Source organism: Ornithodoros turicata, chromosome 6 (assembly GCF_037126465.1).
Source record: "Ornithodoros turicata isolate Travis chromosome 6, ASM3712646v1, whole genome shotgun sequence".
NCBI lineage: Eukaryota > Metazoa > Arthropoda > Arachnida > Ixodida > Argasidae > Ornithodoros > Ornithodoros turicata.
Window position 1 is genome coordinate 59,054,406 of NC_088206.1, and position 17,147 is coordinate 59,071,552.

A 17,147-nucleotide genomic window follows, 5' to 3' on the forward strand; every position below is an offset into this window, starting at 1 on the left:
GTAAATGGAAGCAGTGGTGTCTAGATTCTTGCTTTGTACCGCTGTCCTCAGTAAAGGCCACATTCACTTTCTGCCGAACCTAACTGTGGCAGGAGTTCCTTTTCTCGTTTTCCCCCCAAAAATCTGCTGCCTCTCATGATATCTAGAGCCTGAAGTTTTACAATTGACCCCATTTCTTCCTCAAATTTGCACCCCGAATTGAAGGTTACCTCTTTAGTGTGAAACCCGATTTTTACCCAGCAAATTGCCCTGACTGAAATGTCTGTAGGAATGCACACTAGCTTGTTTGGCAGCAAACACAATTACATCACCGTTTGTACCAAACCAGTACAGTTCGTTTGAGTAATAGAGCCAGATTTCTCCCCCGAATTTAGAATACTGGAACTTTTTCCACCCGAATTCACATGAATTTAGAGCACATGTTGATTTCCCTGGTTTTTACCCCCCAAATGGAAAAAAAAAATATTTACCGAAAACTTCAAGCTCTAATGATATCACCTGATTTTACTCAGTTTTCTGACTCTTAAAATAAAAACTGATTCCCCCCCCCCCGATTTTGAAAAAAAAAAAAACATGCTATACGTGCAGGCAAAGAGCTCCGGCTAATTCTTTCCCTTACATACTTCGCTGGCTTTGCACTGGGCTTTCAGTTGTGTGTTAGCACATCCTGACGGGAGGAATCACGTGCTACCTGACCTTCTGACGCCATCTGCTCAAACGTTGCCTGCCTGCGTACTGCTGACGATGGTCCAATAAGGCCGAAGCAGCTGTCCAGTACTGGCTTGGCAACGTTTGAGCACTTCCAAACATATGCTATACGTGCAGCCAAAGAGCTCCGGCTAATTCTTTCCCTTATACTATATATATACAGGGTGCTTCACGAAAATCCTCCGGCTGAATAATTCGTGAACAGGTGGCGCTATCGAAGAAATTTCTTTTTGGTAAAGATCATTGGGACATCGCCCATGAACTGAGTAGTGAGTGGCTCATTTGCATACGGTCACTAATTAGATAAACATCTTAACTTTTAACTTTTATTTCACACGCTTACGGAACCTCTGTTTTACGCGTCAGGACCTTCAGCGAAAAGTATCGCAAGAGAAAAACCGCATCGAGACTTAGTGATTTTTTCGAGTAATTAATCGGTTTCGGTTTACATATTTCTTGCGCGGAGCAGTGCACCAATGCGCTCTTTGGATCAGCTATCCGGCTGTCAATTTCGTGTTCATCCACTTGGTTGACAAACGGGGGTGACGGAAGATTAGGAACAGCCGAAGAGAAGCTTTGATATTCCTTCTCAAAGCATCTAGTATACAGCGCTGCCGGTTCTGTCGTTTCGTAGGTGAGATAGCGTGCTCTTATCATGGATGATGACGAATGCGCCGCGAGCACTGTGAACTTCTCGGTGCACGCTCCTAGTCAACCATCATCCCGAATGACAACGTTCTCGCCTGATTTGTTGAAGATGGGAGGCGGAGCCTTTCTTTTTGTCCTTATGTACGGCATCATTGGTGCTGAAAACGAAAAAAGAAAGACGTACGCCTTCCATACTTATTAAATACAAGGAGAGGACGTTGTCATCCGGGATGATGGTTGGCCAGGATCGTGCTATGTGGTGAAGTTCATTTTAAGATTGTAGAGGAGGAGAGGGAACACCAAAGAGTCTCTTGCTGTCTTGCGGCTGTTCCTTGTCTTCCGTCAGTCCCGTGTGTCAACCAGGCGGATGAACACGAAATTGACAGCCGGATAGCTGATCCAAAGAGCGCATTGGTGCACTGCTCCGCGCAAGAAATATGTAAACCGAAACCGATTAATTACTCGAAAAAATCACTAAGTGTCGATGCGTTTTTTTTTTGTTTTTTTTTTCTTGCAATATTTTTTGCTAAAGGTCCCGATGCGTAAAACAGAGGTTCCGTAAGCGTGTGAAGTAAAAGTTAAAAGTTAAGATGTTTATCTAATTAGTGAGCATATGGAAATGAGCCGCTCACTACTCAGTTCATGGGTGATGTCCCAAGGATCCTTACCAAAAAGAAATTTCTGCGATAGCGCCACCTGTTCACGAATTATTGAGCCGGGGGACTTTCGTGAAACACCCTGTATATATATATATATATATATATATATATATAAAAAACCGAAAACAGAGGGCCCTATGCATAAACCTTACTGTGTCATGCTTTCTTTATTATGTTATGTTTTATGTGTATTTGAGAGTTGTTACATGCCCCTCTTTCATTTTTTGACATAGAATTTACCTCTTTCTGATCGTTCATGTATTAAAGAAATATCATGTAACGTATGTCATGTAATGTCTATTTGTGTGCGCATTTAATGGTGTTGCAGATTGGGGAGGTCGCTTTCTCATGGACTGTTCCTCTGGTCCGGATGGGATTTCAGTTCTTTCGCAACTCATCCCTGAGCTGGCTGCAAATGTAAGACTTGGCTTTCCTTGGGTTTATCAATGTTGGACATAGGGCTCTAGTCTACAGATTAATACCTACATAGAATATCAGAGTATTGATGTCAAACAATCGTAATACCTTGCAGAGCATTCAGGTGTCAGCTAGTACAGCAGAGACCATTCGCAGCAAGCATGGCAATAAACTGTCATCATCTGTTCTCGATGTAGGTTCTACCTTGCACATGCTGTCTTCTATTTCTCTGAATGGATTGTCATTTATGCAGATGCTCGACAAGATCTCATCTGAGGTCCTTGCTGACGAAGTGGTATCATCTTTCACTCCGATTCCATCACAGGTAACTTTAATTTGGAGATATTTTTGAAAACATCTGCGATGTTCTGTGTCTTAAAAACAGCTGCTTTTTCTTTTTTTTTAAATGGGAGTTGACTAGCTGCTAGTTATTTCACTGCATGTGTCTATGTGTTTGTTTTGCAATCATTTGCAGAATGAAATGACCATAGAGGATTTGGAAGCTCATCTTGTGGAGCTGAAGGTACAAACTTTTTTAGATTTGAATTAAAGTGACCTTTGCTGGTGTGCTCATTTTAGTTCTGTTTCCAACTTAGAGCAAAGGGATGAACACCCGTGGAGCCCTGCGTCGTCTGCTACTGCTTCACTGCCGCTACAGGGTATGATTCTTGTTATTTTGCGCACAACTTTGTAAGGGAATGTCTACAATAACTCAATCGATTGACTTGTTTAGATGGGTTGAGGTCGCATCCTCCACTATTCATAGAGCCTGAAGTTTTAGGGTTTTACCCGATTCTTCCCCGAATTTGCACCCCGAATTGAAGGTTGACTCTTTAGGGTGAAACCCGAGTTTTTACCTGGCAAATTCCCCTCACTGGGATGTCTGTAGCAATGCACTAACATACTTGTTTGGCAGCAAATGCAGTTACATCACTGTTTGTACCAAGCCAGTACAGTTAGTTTGAGTAACTGAGCCAGATTTCTCCCCGAATTTAGCATACTGGATGTTTTTCCACCCGAATTCACATGAATTTAGAGCACATGTTTATTTACCCGATTTTTACCCCCCGAATTTAGAAAAAAATATTTCCCGAAAACTTCAGGCTCTAACTATTCATCACTTCAGAGGTACTGCGTAAACGAAATGCAAGAGAAACCTTTTTTTTCTTTGCCTCCCTCTACCTGTCTGCGTCTATCAGAAAATTTCAATAGCGGAAGCAGCCACTGCCCCTTGTATCGAGTCGTGTGTCCTTGTGCCCGATAAGCAGCTCTGCCACGCATTTGTGATGCTATCACATACATGCCTTCTAGCTCACTGGGAACTAATGTTTGTGCAGATTGCAGTAAGAAATTGCGCTGTAGTATGAACATTGGAGAGACACGGGCTACGTTTGGCGCCCTGAGTTCTCGGGTTTCATGTTTTTTGAAAATTTGGGGGGGGGGGATAAAAATTAGGTTATTTTAGGAGCCATAAAACGGGAAAATCAGGTAATATCAAGTGGAAAAGCAGATTTTCGGGTGAAACATAAAAGGAGAGCGCTTCTCGCATTTTAGATGGGCTCAAAATCGGGAACAGCTGAGGCCGACAACGGTGAGCTCTTTGGCAGGCACCATCACCACCATCGTTTTCGTGTTTTTTCTGATTTTACCGTAAGCGATGATGATGATGCAAATCGGGGGGGGGGGGGGGGGGTGAAAATGGGTTTTACCATGGTTTACCCTAAAACACAGGGAGTTATGTTGTGTGCCAAAATGGAAAGTGCAGGTTTTGTGCCACGAAAGAGAGATCAACCTAGCTTTAACAAGAACTGTCTTATACTAGTAACAAGTATTTAATGATATGCCACAGAATCTTGACCGAGCCTTGGAACTGGCGGAGCAGCTTGCACGCGATGGTGGAGGCTTTACTGGGGTGATGCACGCACAGCTCATGGATCTGTATGTCTCCCATGGGGACTTGGACAAAGCTTTGGAACACTACAAACTCATGTAAGGCCAGCCAAGTTTGATTTAATGGAGACCGGCTCTGATGGTTCTGGTACTACTTGTGATAGCTCTCATCACTTCTGTTTATATTGTGCAGGGGGCAAGTGGAAGAAAGTTTTCGATTAGATGACCACAAGGTGTTGAACCTGGCCACACTGATGATTTCCAGTGGAAAATGGCAAGGTAAGCATTTATGATAACTCTAACAGGGAAAGTGTGAGGGAAACAGGATTTCGAGCCACGTTATAAATGTCACCTCCTTGCCCCCTTCAAGCTCATTTGCACCTGGACTTACGTCTCATCTTTGCTCAGATTCAGTCGCCACTCCCCTTTGTAGTGTTGTGCCTTGAGGACACTAATAAAAACTAGAGCTGTGCGACTAGCAAAATTTGTATTATAAATCGAATACGAATGTTTCACCTGCACTGCGAAACGAATACAAATAATCTCTTCGGATGGCGAATCGAATTCAAGTAATCAGAAAAGGCCCAATTCGAATAATTTCGAATACCTCATGGTGAAATATTCAATGATGTTCTTCTACAAACTGGTTGCCTTTTCACCCAGCATAAGATAGCGTGTGAGAAGGGTCCCTCTGCGTTGCATATGGTAGACTGCATTAGTGGGATGAACTGCATTGAGAGTTAGTGAACATGGTCCATGCAGCCTGCTTTGTGTGCATCTCCTCATTTCTATGTTTACATTGGGAATTTCCTGTATTTTTTTAAGAAAACAGCACATATTTTCATGTGTTACTGAACATAACTCTGAAAGTTGAGAGTGCATTTACTCAAACATGCAGTGTCCACAGTACAGTGTTGGCCATGAGCTAACTGAAGTTGCAGACTTTACGGACAGAATATTGTAAACAGTGTAAAGCGGGCTTCACCTACCACTCGAATGTAACGATGTGAAGTCGACTTGCAGAATGGCACGTACACCAAAAAGAAGGAAATTGGCGGTCACGTGAAGTGGGCTTCACCTAACTATTGGATGGAATGAGGCGAAGGCCACTTGTCAAATGATGACAGTGGAACCTTGCTTCAGTACTACTCGAAGAATATTCGAAAATTTCGAATACTGAAGATAGGAGGTTGCGAATAGCATTCGAATAGCATCAGATATTCGATTCGTATTCGAAAATTTCGAATATTCGCACAGCTCTAATAAAAACGTTCAACCAATGAAACCCCAATAGACTGATCTATTCCATTGCTTCTTTCTCTTTTTCTCTTTAGATGCCAAAACGCTCCTAGAGGATCACTTTGAGAAGCATGGTGTAAAAGAAGCCCCCGACACGCTTCAGCGCAATGTATTCCGTCTGCTGAATGCTGCTGCATCACAGCACCAGCAGTGGCCTGAAGGTGCTGAGGTGACAAGAACATTCTTTGATTTGGTGGTGCTCAAGTGTGGCTACTCGCCCACGTCTGCTCTTGTCCTGGGGCCGTTGGTCCGTGTGCATCTTCTCAGGTAACGAGCTGTTTTGGAACTGCTGCAGTACTTTATTTTAATGCTCAAAGGGCTCTTTAACGCGGTCATATCTCGCTTATTCTATTCATAGCTCAGTTAACCAGAAAACTTGATAGTCAGTATACAGTCGCCGACCGTTAATTCGGACTTCTAATGGTAACGGGTATTTGTCCGAATTATCGAGCAGTCCGAATTAGTAGTTAATCATAAAAATCCACTCTCACACTGCCGTTTATCACAACAAATTTGCACGGGACGGAAGAAAGTGTCGATACGCATCTGCCTAGCAGTGCGCGCACGACACAGAAAGTCACGCTGCATTTCTGATAATGTCACACTGTCGGAATAAACTCGTCCGAGCGTATCGATGGCCCCGAGTCTTCGACGGCGTGCCGTCCACATCGCTGTTATCCAAAATGCCACTGATCGCATTGTCATCACTGTCAGTTGACGGAGACGACGACATTTCCACAGTTTCGATTGTCGCATCCGAAGTGCGCGTCTAAACAGCAACGTCAATCACATGAACGCGAACATCGCGCGGGCGCGCGCTTCACCTCCTCGCAGGCGGCGCTCCGAGTTAGCTACTGGAGGGGCAGCCCAGCGGCGAGCGGGAGTCGGAAGCTCGAGGTTCCGATTTTGAATTTAGGAGCATGGATTTTCACAAAAAGTAGGGAAAGTCGGCTAAAACCCGTCTGAATTATCGAGCCGTGGCCCCGAAAACTGTCCACATTATTGGAAGCGGAAATGCATTGGTTCTATGGGGCCATTGATTGAGTCCAAGATTTTGTCTGAACTATTGGAAAGTCTGAATTATTAGGGTCCGAATTAACGATCGGCGACTGCACATAGGGCCTGTGTTTTAGGGTAAGGCCCGTTTTTCAATGACAATTTCCGGGAGTGGGCATCCCCGCTTCACTTCGTCCCCGCTTCATCCGGAAAATATTGCCCCACCTGAGTAACTTAGTTACAGTTACATTTTGCGGATACTTTAACAAAAAGCAGTAACTAGTTATACTAACGCAGTAACGCTTATACGGAAACAGGTTAACAGCCTCCATGCTTAGCATTTGCTGGCACTGCATAGTACCCGAGGAATGTCGCCTTTTTCCCCCTTTTTTTTCACTGGGTCAATCACCGAAGACTGGTATGAGAGCTGACTTGTAAGACTGAAGGCTCCTGAGAAACAAAAGAGGTGTCCCATTTGTACTGTGCACGAAAATCAACGTGCCAGCTGTCCAAACCATGTGAAAGTATTTCTAACCTTCAAGCCTGGGACGAGGAAGCACTGGCCATTGACGTTGGATAGCTTACGACGTTCTGTGGAACAAGAGAAGTGCTGGAACAAGAAGCAGCACACATACTACTTGCACTTGATCTGCTTATTCGGAAATTCGCTATCCGGACAATAGGGGAGGGGGGTGCCAAGGCGTCCAAATGAGTGAGACAATGACTGTATGGCAACCATCAAAGGCATTGTTCTTCACGAGTGAGACATTGTGCAGTGAAACTTAATTGGCTAACTCAATGATAGTAATGCATATATGGGTGTCGTACAGGGCTGTGCAATTTTTTTTTGAACACTGAAGCAAATAATTGTGCATTTTGATTAAAATTTCAAGTGAGATGTGTAATTCTGTATTGTAATTTCGAGTCTAAGTTGGGTGTCTTCCAAACGAAATATCTTTGAACAGCTCGGAAGCTGCACTTGCAAGCCTGATAAGGCGACAAGAGAAGGTAGACAGCTAAGTGAGTGCTACTTCATGCAAAGATCCGTACGCATATATCATGTATTGATGCTGTACGTCCATACATATGCTGCACTGTATAGTAAGTTTGGTTATATATGTGTTCGCTTTGTCTTATAAATATTCGCCTCGTATATTTGCTTCTGGTATCTATCTGTTCGCTTCGGTTTTAAAATAACTACTCTCACAGCTTTAGTGTTGTATTATCGGATACAGATTTACCAATAGTCAAAATTGATAGCCGACCAAAGGCCTTTCTAGTACAGAACTTGACACTGTGAACCACTCACTTTCAGGGATGATCTGCCGTCTGCACTGGCCACTTTTGAAAGTTGCGTAAAGCAGTACAAGCACACTCCACTGAAGAAGGAGTTGTCGAAGCAGCTCATTGAGAAGGCGGACCATGAAGGGTTGCAGAAAGGTACATGATAACAGCATCAGCAAGTGAAAAATGACATTTTTTTATCTGCTCAACAGTAGCAGTGTGGAGCTACCGAGTAATTAAAGGGAGAGTTCGCTCCCTAACGTAATTGAAACGAATACAGTGGCCGACTGAGTTTTTGGATGCCAATTATTCGGACTGGTACTTCGACGACTCGTTCGATAGTTCGGACTCCCACGTAGGGTTGCCACCTTTCGGAGTGCAAAATACCGGCTGAGGGAGAGGAGGTGGAATAGAGGGAAAGAAGGAAATGTTCGCAGGAATGGGAAAGGGGGTGAGGGGTGGAGAGTATACAGAGAGAGAGAAAGAAGGAACCAGCGTACTCGCTCAAGACAACAATGATAACAATAATGAATAACTAAGGAAACGACTGTTGACTACGGAGTTGGGTCTGTGCTCCAGATTTATTCAAGCTGTACTGGAATGTTGAAAGGAAAACCGTGTAAAAGCCCCTATGAAAGGTGTTGAGCCAGAAATACCGGCAAAAGGCTGCCGGTATCATCTTCCTACCGGCAACCGGCAGGGCGACCAAATAACCGGCCGTGCCGGTATAATACCGGCCTGGTGGCAACCCTACTCCCACGGGGTGAACTACGCCATAGGATTAATACGTTTTGCAACTGTTTTTCCGGACAGATCAATGTCCGAGGGCTCCATTTTCCAGACCAAAGCGCTTGCGGAAAAGCACCAACACCGCTATTTTCGGCACCATGGTGGCAACTTTAAAACTGCCACTTTGGATTGTGCACTTTGATTGGATCTGGTATTGGAATCCTACGCGAGACTGCTCTAAAACTTCCGAACCGTACCACTAGGTGATGCCACGGTGGCTTCAGGCTACGGAACGTCAGCACTTTCAGGAGTCGGGGGCGCTCTCCCAAGTTTCTGTTTGTGCACGCTGTCGCTGTTCGTCAGCTTTAGACGCAATGGGCACGTCCGTTCGGTAAATTGTGCAGCCGGAGAGTGAGCGAGACTGCAGCCGATCGCCCTGACCGTCCACAACTGTCCAGAACCGCTCCTGCAGGCATGGTGCATGTGTTGTCGCTCTTGTCAAATGTGTGTTACAAACCTATGACAGTTGCGCAAATGCAAGTGCACTTTGCGGTAATGCAAGTGGACCAGCGGATTTTCCTGTCGAGGTCAAGTCCAGAAAATCAGTTGGCTCCTGTATCTGTGTCTGGAGCGTCTGGAGCCCTCTTATTCGGAAGTCGACAAATTTCAGGTGTTATATGTAGTGTGGTGCAGACTTGTACTCGAGTAGAGTATTTAATTTAAGTTATGTATAAACACTTTTGTGAGTAACTTGGTATCTTGCGTTGAGGTAGAGCTCTATGAATTGTAAAAAGGTCTAATACAAATCGAATACGAATATTGCAAATATTTGACTTCGAATATCGAATATAATAATAATGACTTCAAAGTACCCCTGTTTGCTGCAATGTGCACATACAGCACATAAATCCACATTTTGATCATCTTTGCTATATGTATGGAGGTATCAAAACAATGAAAGGATAAGGAAAGGGTTGCCACTCCCACAAGACAATTTGACACTGTGCCAAAGGAGCTCATTGTAAAGTTCCTCAAGGGCACACAGTGTATTTGATGCAGTGTGACTGTCCCAGTGCCAGATCTTTCACATTATGGACTGACTCTAAAGGCCAGTTCCCACATATAGCGCTTTGCTACATAGCACTAGAAAATTGCACTATATTTTCCTCCTCGCATTGCTGAAAACCGCTATAAAACCGTTCTTGTCGAAGTAGAGCCCCGGTCAACTTTTCTAGCGCTATATTGAGCAGTGAGTCTGCGTTAACCAATCGTGAGCTTCTTTCAGCCGTGACGTCGCGGAAGCTGGGGTTTGTCTTGCTTCCAATCACTCGAAGCAGCAAGACGGGAATGCGACGACGACGACGTGAAAATGGCCACAAGTTTCATCTGCCAATGCATGGTTGTTTGGATACTGTAGTCTGATATCGCGATCACAGCATCGAAAGTGTCATCCCCCTTGATGCTGCGGATACCCAACGCTGACAGTAAGCAATCACAGCAGCACCGGTGCATCACGTCGCAAAGAGATATCCCGTGACCCCGGCAGGATAGCGCTACGTGCTCGGTTGTATGTGAGAACGGCAAACTTAAAAACAGCGCTAGGTTTCGAGCGCTATTTTATAGCCCTATAGAGCGAAGCGCTATATGTGGGAACTCGCCTTAAGTCATGTGCCGCATGCTTGGACGGAACATCTTGAGCTTGATGGTGGATGTGAGAAAGTAGCAAAGCAATGGTTTGCTTGCGACGTCTGTGTATCACCCGCAATGTGCGCTGGTCCTGCTGGCTTAAACCTGCATGAATCTACGGATTCGTTAAATTAGGGAATGGGCAACCAGTGGAAACAGGGGAAAATGGAAAAAAAAAATGGGTGTGCTACAATTTTTCTTCCTTCCTTTCTTTGTTTTTTAGTGTGCATGCATGTGCACACTTAAAATGTCATACTGGGCCTGTTGGTACGGCATCCTACTAAAAGCACTAAAATGAAGACAAAAACACACAGAGAGCACATTAACAACAAAAATTCATGGACAAGAGACGACACACTGTTTACAACCCTTCACAAATTTCCTTTCCTTTTCTGACAAACGAACCAAAGTGTTGCTCACGCAACTTTCCCCTCCCTCCCTGGAGACCTGGGAAGCTTTATTGACAGGAGGGGAAAGGGAAAGGGCAATTTATGAAGTGCTTTAACCATTACGTTTTCTTTTGTCAATAGACTTTTGTTGTGAGTATGCTATCTGTGTGTTTTCGTCTTGTCTGCATTTTAGCGCTTCTTTCAGCAGTTTTTTAGCACTTGTCTTCCATTTAACACATGAGAGAGAGTGAGTGTGAGAGAGGGAGAGAACCGACATATGTAGTGTTTAGTTGAGGAATTATCATCAGAAAACATAGGTGGCTTTTACAAATAAAAATAACTTGGGTCGACACACTATTGTTTTTGCAGTCGTTGACCTAAGCATTGAGGCTCATGGAGAGATGAACACCCTCTACGATCTGGCAACATACTTTCTTGAGTGCGGGCAAGTCCGTCAGGCGCAGAAAATTCTCGAGGTAAGTTGTTCTTTCGTTAAGGTGCGAAGATGATCGTGCTAATGGTACACTCGGCATGTATTTTATTCCTGTTATAATAGACTCCTGGTTTGAGGGCAAAGCACCAACGGCTGGACCTGATTTGCGAAGGATTCCTTACAAGAGACATGGTGAGAGGACCCCATCGTTGCATGGAATTGTCCCAAAGGATTAAGGCGTGACATGCAACAGATAGTGTCACATGACCCGGTTTCACCAACGCCGATTAACATTTGAACCGAGGTCAACTGTCCCTTAACTTGAATTTAACGCTTAACTCTGCTTCACTAAAGGGAGTTATTGTCACTGAAACGTTCATCACGTCACCAACTAACATTTGTGAACAAGAGTTGAGTGTTAGCTTCAAGTTTTAGAAACCTTTGATCTCGGTTCAAAGTTAACCAGCGTTGGTGAAATCGGGCCCAAAATGCAATTGTTCCTTGTTAGTACTCTGAATAATTTTGTTGTTCTTGCAGTTATTTTTTTATGGGTCTCGTTATCCTTTTGGAATGGCCATATGAGATTGGAGTAAATTTCCTAATTAATGTGGATGATAGAGCTTTGTACTTTTTGGGTAATACCCAAAAACTAACTTGGCAAAGTGTCAATTCAACCACCATAATGGGTGCTGGGGACAGTGAAGTACTGCACATCCAAAATGCAAGACGCGATTTTCTTTTTTCACACAGTTTTACCCTGTTTTATGACTCCAGAGGTAAAACCCGATTTTTACTCCCCCCGGTTTTGAAAAAAACATAAATCCCGGAAACACAAGGTCGCAAGGACAGGCAATATGAAGTGGACACACATTTCGAGCTCATGTGGGGTAGCAGGAGAAGTATAGTTTAGTACAGCATCTTCTAACAAAAGTTGAATGCAAACTGCGTAATTGGAAAGTAGTTGAGATCTCCAGATTATTCTGTGCAGTAGTATTTCTAATGGGCGTCGAAGACATGCGAACAAATTGCCGCATTTGCATCTCTCATCTTCCTAACCCTAATAAGAAATTTGCAATGCTTCTTGTCAATTTTATTTTTTGATAGGTGACAGAGCTAGAACACTTGGTTCACATCACCAAAGACCTGTTTGACATCGACAGGGATGCCATGTACTTTTACCTCCTCAAGGCTTATGGTACGAACTGAAGCGGGGGTGCCCACTCCCGGAAATTGTCATTGAAATTCACCATAACCTTTCGTTTGTATTCGCAGCCAAGACAGGAGACGCAGACAAAGCACTGGAGGTTTGGACGAAGATGCAGGAAGAAAACGTGCAGCCCTCAGCCCGTACTCTGCGTTTCCTGGGCAATTTGCTGCAGCAGCACGGTCACACCACTCTTCCTTTCATCATGCCCGAGGAGGAGGAGGCAGTACAAGTGCCAGTCCCAACTGGTCGCAGGTCTCGTACGCCTTTCACTTCACGTTTGGCTGTCAATGTTGACAAGGCTCTTGAAGAGAAGCAAAAGTGAGTATATTTGATGGAGATTACAGTAGAACCTCGTTTACTCGAACTCTGATACAGTCAACCCTCGATTTATGAACCTTCGATTTATGAATTCCCTCGTTTTATGAATAGGAGCACAAGGAACCAAACTTTTCACATGAGTTTTTCCCTCGTTTTATGAACCTCGATATCCGAATAATGAACGGAATTTCTGAGAACGAACTAGGAGTTGCCCAGCGTTTTTGCTCTCAATTTATGAACGGATCGTTCCGAGGTCAACAGAAACCATCAAAGGGATTATTCTATAGTCTTATGAATGACGCCGGAACGGACGAAACTTTTTCCAGGTATTGCACCCTCGGTTCTTAAACCCTGGAAATCCGGACAACAAACGGGTTTTCCAAGGACGCATTAGGGGGACGAAGTGTTCCTGACCTCAATGTATGGCAGCAGGCCAGGAGGATTTCTGAGCATACCAGTGACGTGGTCCCGGTCCATATCAGCTATTGTGCTAACTATATGTTACATTATAAACGCAATCCCAACTCTCAAATACTGCTTGATAGTACTCACCTAACGGAATTTTCGATTTATGAATCCCTCGATTTATGAACAATTTTTCAGGAAACCGAGGGTGTTCATAAATCGAGGGTTGACTGTGCTCTTGAAATACTGGTTAAGTCAGGGGGGTTTCTTGCATCGCGTAATGAACCCTAATTGTTGCCAAACTGCTTCTCCTGAAATGTGTTCGGGAAGGAATTTGGACACCTTGCAACGTAGTCAGCGAAAATTTCAAGAAGAAAACAGTAGTCAGTCGAAGATTACTGGAGCAGCCCCCAAAACCATATGTGATCTTCTCTTTTTACTAGGGGTGTGTGAATATTCGGGTTCTCGAATTTGAATCGAATATCAATCACCTGGAGTATTCGATTGGCGAATCGAATATCTAATATTCGGTTTTCCAAATATTCGACTTTTCCACGAACATGAACGACACCATCTGAAAGTGGGCTTCACCTGATGCTTCCCAGCATGAGGTGAAGCCTGCTTTACGAAATCGCTATTGCTGCAGGATCAACACGACACAGGCGGACCATTGTTGTCTAGCATGCAATAACATTAGCCCAGATTAATTGTGCATACTTTGCCTGAGGAAGGGGTGGCATCCCTCCCACGTGCACTTTAGCTGTGCCGGCGGGAAATTTTCATTTGGTGTCTGGGTCTGTGATGTCGCCTTGAAAAAGTTAAGACTCTTAGATAATGCCTGTAGCCTAGGGACAAAAGGTTGCCTCGATGACACCCCTTACGTTCAAAATTAATTCAGAAATGCAGCAACATCCCCAAGTGAGACACACACCCTAAAGCAAAGAAGCTGTCCATGGCAAGGCTGAGGCAGGACATCAACTTGTTTGTTTCACGAGTGACCTGTGGATGTTCAGAAACTATTACAGCCTCATCTGTGTAACTGCCACTGCATGGCATCGAATATTGAAATCAAGATAATTGCCCCAGTAAGTGTGGACTCAGCTCAAAAGCTGGAAACACTGTCATGTCAAATTAAAGAGTAGGGGCTTCCCGCTGAAGATTTAGATGGCTCGCTTGTGGCAATTAATGGCAGAAGAATTACACAAGCCACAAATTGCCAACTTTTAGTGCAAAAGGCATGTATTGTAAAATTTGCACGAATATTCGATTCGGTATCCTGCATTTTTTTCCCCATTCAATTCGACATCAAATATTCTGATTCACACACCCCTACTTCTTACACTTCCTGTGAGAAGTACAATGTTGTTGTACAATGAAGTTGTGAAAGATGTATTTGTACCGTTCTATGAGTACTACAGAGAAGCAGGGTCGTTCGACCTTCTTGTTCTACGAGGTGTTGCCAGGTGGCGGAGTGGTAGCAATGATGACTAGGCAAATAGGTGTCTTCGTTATTTCTTTCAGTTGCCTAGATCATTACAAAAATAGCACAGACCAAGCATCGCAATATGTTGACATCGGAATAGAACTGAAAGCCAATCACTCGTCCTAACGTTTTTCGACACCAAGTGATTTGACTGATTTTTTTTAAGTGGTCATTTCGTGTAGTTGCAGTGCCATAGCTAAGGTAAGCTTGCTGAAATGCACAATTTTTACAGTGTATGAAAATTTTGGAATTTCACTTATCTGAAAACTCCTCTTATGCTGCCATTTTTTGTGGGCTCAAGTTAATGGGATATACATAGAGCCTGAAGTTTTAGGGTTTTACCCGATTCTTCCCCGAATTTGCACCCCGAATTGAAGGTTGCCTCTTTAGGGTGAAACCCGATTTTTACCCCGCAAATTGCCCTCACTGGTATGTCTGTAGGAATGCACTAACTTACTTGTTTGGCAGCAATTGCAGTTACATCACCGTTTGGACCAAACCACTACTGTTAGTTTGAGTAACTGAGCCCAATTTCTCCCCGAATTTAGCATACTGGAAGTTTTTTTCGCCCGAATTTGCATGAATTTAGTGCACACGTTTATGTACCCAATTTTTACCCCCCGAATTTAGCAAAAAATATTTCCCGAAAACTTCGGGCTCTAGGTATACTGTACAGTCACCCACGTTGACTGCTTGTTACTGTAATTGTAATTGTGCAATGCGTAACGGTCGATCGGTTCTGATGTAAGGTGGTTACTGCCCTTTTTAGGTTTGAAGAACGTGGAGAGAGCCTCTCTGTTGGTGATGTGTCACATCTGATAGACACCTTGGTCAAGAACGATCGGATCAAGGGTGAGTTAGTCAACATTTGCGGGGATATACTAAAGGCTGCATGTGGAACCACATACATTACAAGGGTTGAATAGACAATTAGGACAAACTTCACTTCACTTCACTTAAACGAGGTAAGAACTCCTATCTGCAGGTATTTAGTTAGGGGTGTAATAGGTGTAACATTATTCTTCTGCGCTTCGTAATTCTGTTTACAATTTATCGTTCAATACTCTTCCTTCATAACGTGTGCGGCGTTAATACAAAAACACACTTTTTTTTTCGATGACTTGGCTTCACCGTTTCCTGCAAATCCTGTTTGACAAAGTTACCTTTACAACAGAGTTGGAGAAATTACTTTTACTTTTTAATGCATTACCATTATCATTACAATTTTGTCAAGTATTCTGTTAGACAATTTTATTAGACCTCGGGGCCCGCTAGTCGCTACCACGATCTTTTTTGTGACACGGAATGGTGGGCAGAGCATGGTCTAAGGACGTCATTTGCTGCCTCTTTTTGTAAGTTCCATAGCCGTTTTGTGACTCCCACCACCCACAGTTTGGGAAACACTGAGCCTGGGGATTTCTGTTGCCTGCTCCAGGCACAACTTATAACTGCTAGCTTTGGACAATGCATGAGTCTTCAACCCAAGTAATAAATAATGTCATTACGCATCACCGGGCCTAAAAGTTACGACATTACATTAATCCTCCACGAATGTAATGCATTTGCATTACTCATTATCGGCATTATCCTCATCTGTTTTACGAGTTATTTTTTATGTCTCCTGAATCTTGTTGTAAAATCCTTTTGCTGTAATCCATTTGCCTTGCCATGGTTTGTAACTAGAGCCTGAAGTTTTAGGGTGAAACCTGATTTTTAACCGGCAAATTGCCTTCACTGGGATGTCTGTAGGAATGCAATAGCTTATTCGTTTGGCAGCAAATGCAGTTACATCACCGTTTGTACCAAACCAGTACTGTTCGTTTGTAATAGAGCCCGATTTCTCCCCAAATTTAGTGCACTGGAAGTTTTTTTTCACCCGAATTCGCATGAATTTAGTGCACATGTTTATTTACCCGATTTTTACCCCCGAATTTAGAAAAAAATATTTCCCGAAAACTTCATGCTCTATTTATAACCACCACGCTCTGTGCTAGATCCATATCTGGAACTGAGCGCGTTAATCGCAGACGAGCCTGGTTAATAGAAACAACTGTGTCCATTTATCATGACCATTGCATGTTCACGTTCATGTTGTTGTTCACTTGCATACCCCAAAGTTTGTTCATCTCTGAGGCAGTCACAATATTGTTCCCTTTCTTTCCTTCAGAGGCTGCCCGCTTGATGGAGGAAATGCTGCAGGGTGGACAAAATCCATACCGTAGTGTCCTGAGCTTGCTGCTACGACGCCTTTCGTCGCTGGGTGATGTGGAGACACTGTCTACACTGACTCCTCTTCTATCAGTTCAGCTGTGTCGTCAACATTCTGTCAGCAACTTGCTGTGCAATGCGTACACCAACAGGTTTGAATGATGTTCTTGTTCAAGCTGCCATCTAAACAAACAATACAAAATGTTTAGATGGGAATAGAAGAGCGTGTTGGTTACACTTAGACCCTTGTACAGTGGGGCTTTATGCTGTTTTGAAGATCAAGTTTTATCTCGGGAGCTTTCAAATCAGGCGGAAAATTAAATACTGGAAAAAGTCGTACTGTACGGGTGGGGTTCTCAACTGGGTTCCGTGATGCCTCTTCCACTGC

General features: G+C 43.7%; 1 protein-coding gene across 1 annotated transcript in view; it reads left to right on the forward strand.

Moving 5' to 3' along the window:
• The window catches only part of LOC135396817 (leucine-rich PPR motif-containing protein, mitochondrial-like), a 49,590-nt gene that overhangs the window by 28,978 nt on the left and 3,465 nt on the right, over positions 1–17,147 (forward strand). Inside the window, exons 16-30 of the mRNA XM_064628013.1 lie at positions 2,344–2,432; positions 2,548–2,625; positions 2,686–2,757; positions 2,908–2,955; positions 3,029–3,091; positions 4,282–4,421; positions 4,516–4,601; positions 5,657–5,888; positions 7,933–8,057; positions 11,075–11,181; positions 11,262–11,330; positions 12,243–12,333; positions 12,411–12,663; positions 15,321–15,403; positions 16,719–16,911. Coding sequence (XP_064484083.1) covers positions 2,344–2,432; positions 2,548–2,625; positions 2,686–2,757; positions 2,908–2,955; positions 3,029–3,091; positions 4,282–4,421; positions 4,516–4,601; positions 5,657–5,888; positions 7,933–8,057; positions 11,075–11,181; positions 11,262–11,330; positions 12,243–12,333; positions 12,411–12,663; positions 15,321–15,403; positions 16,719–16,911 — 1,729 coding nt within the window. The remainder of the gene's footprint in view (positions 1–2,343; positions 2,433–2,547; positions 2,626–2,685; positions 2,758–2,907; positions 2,956–3,028; positions 3,092–4,281; positions 4,422–4,515; positions 4,602–5,656; positions 5,889–7,932; positions 8,058–11,074; positions 11,182–11,261; positions 11,331–12,242; positions 12,334–12,410; positions 12,664–15,320; positions 15,404–16,718; positions 16,912–17,147) is intronic.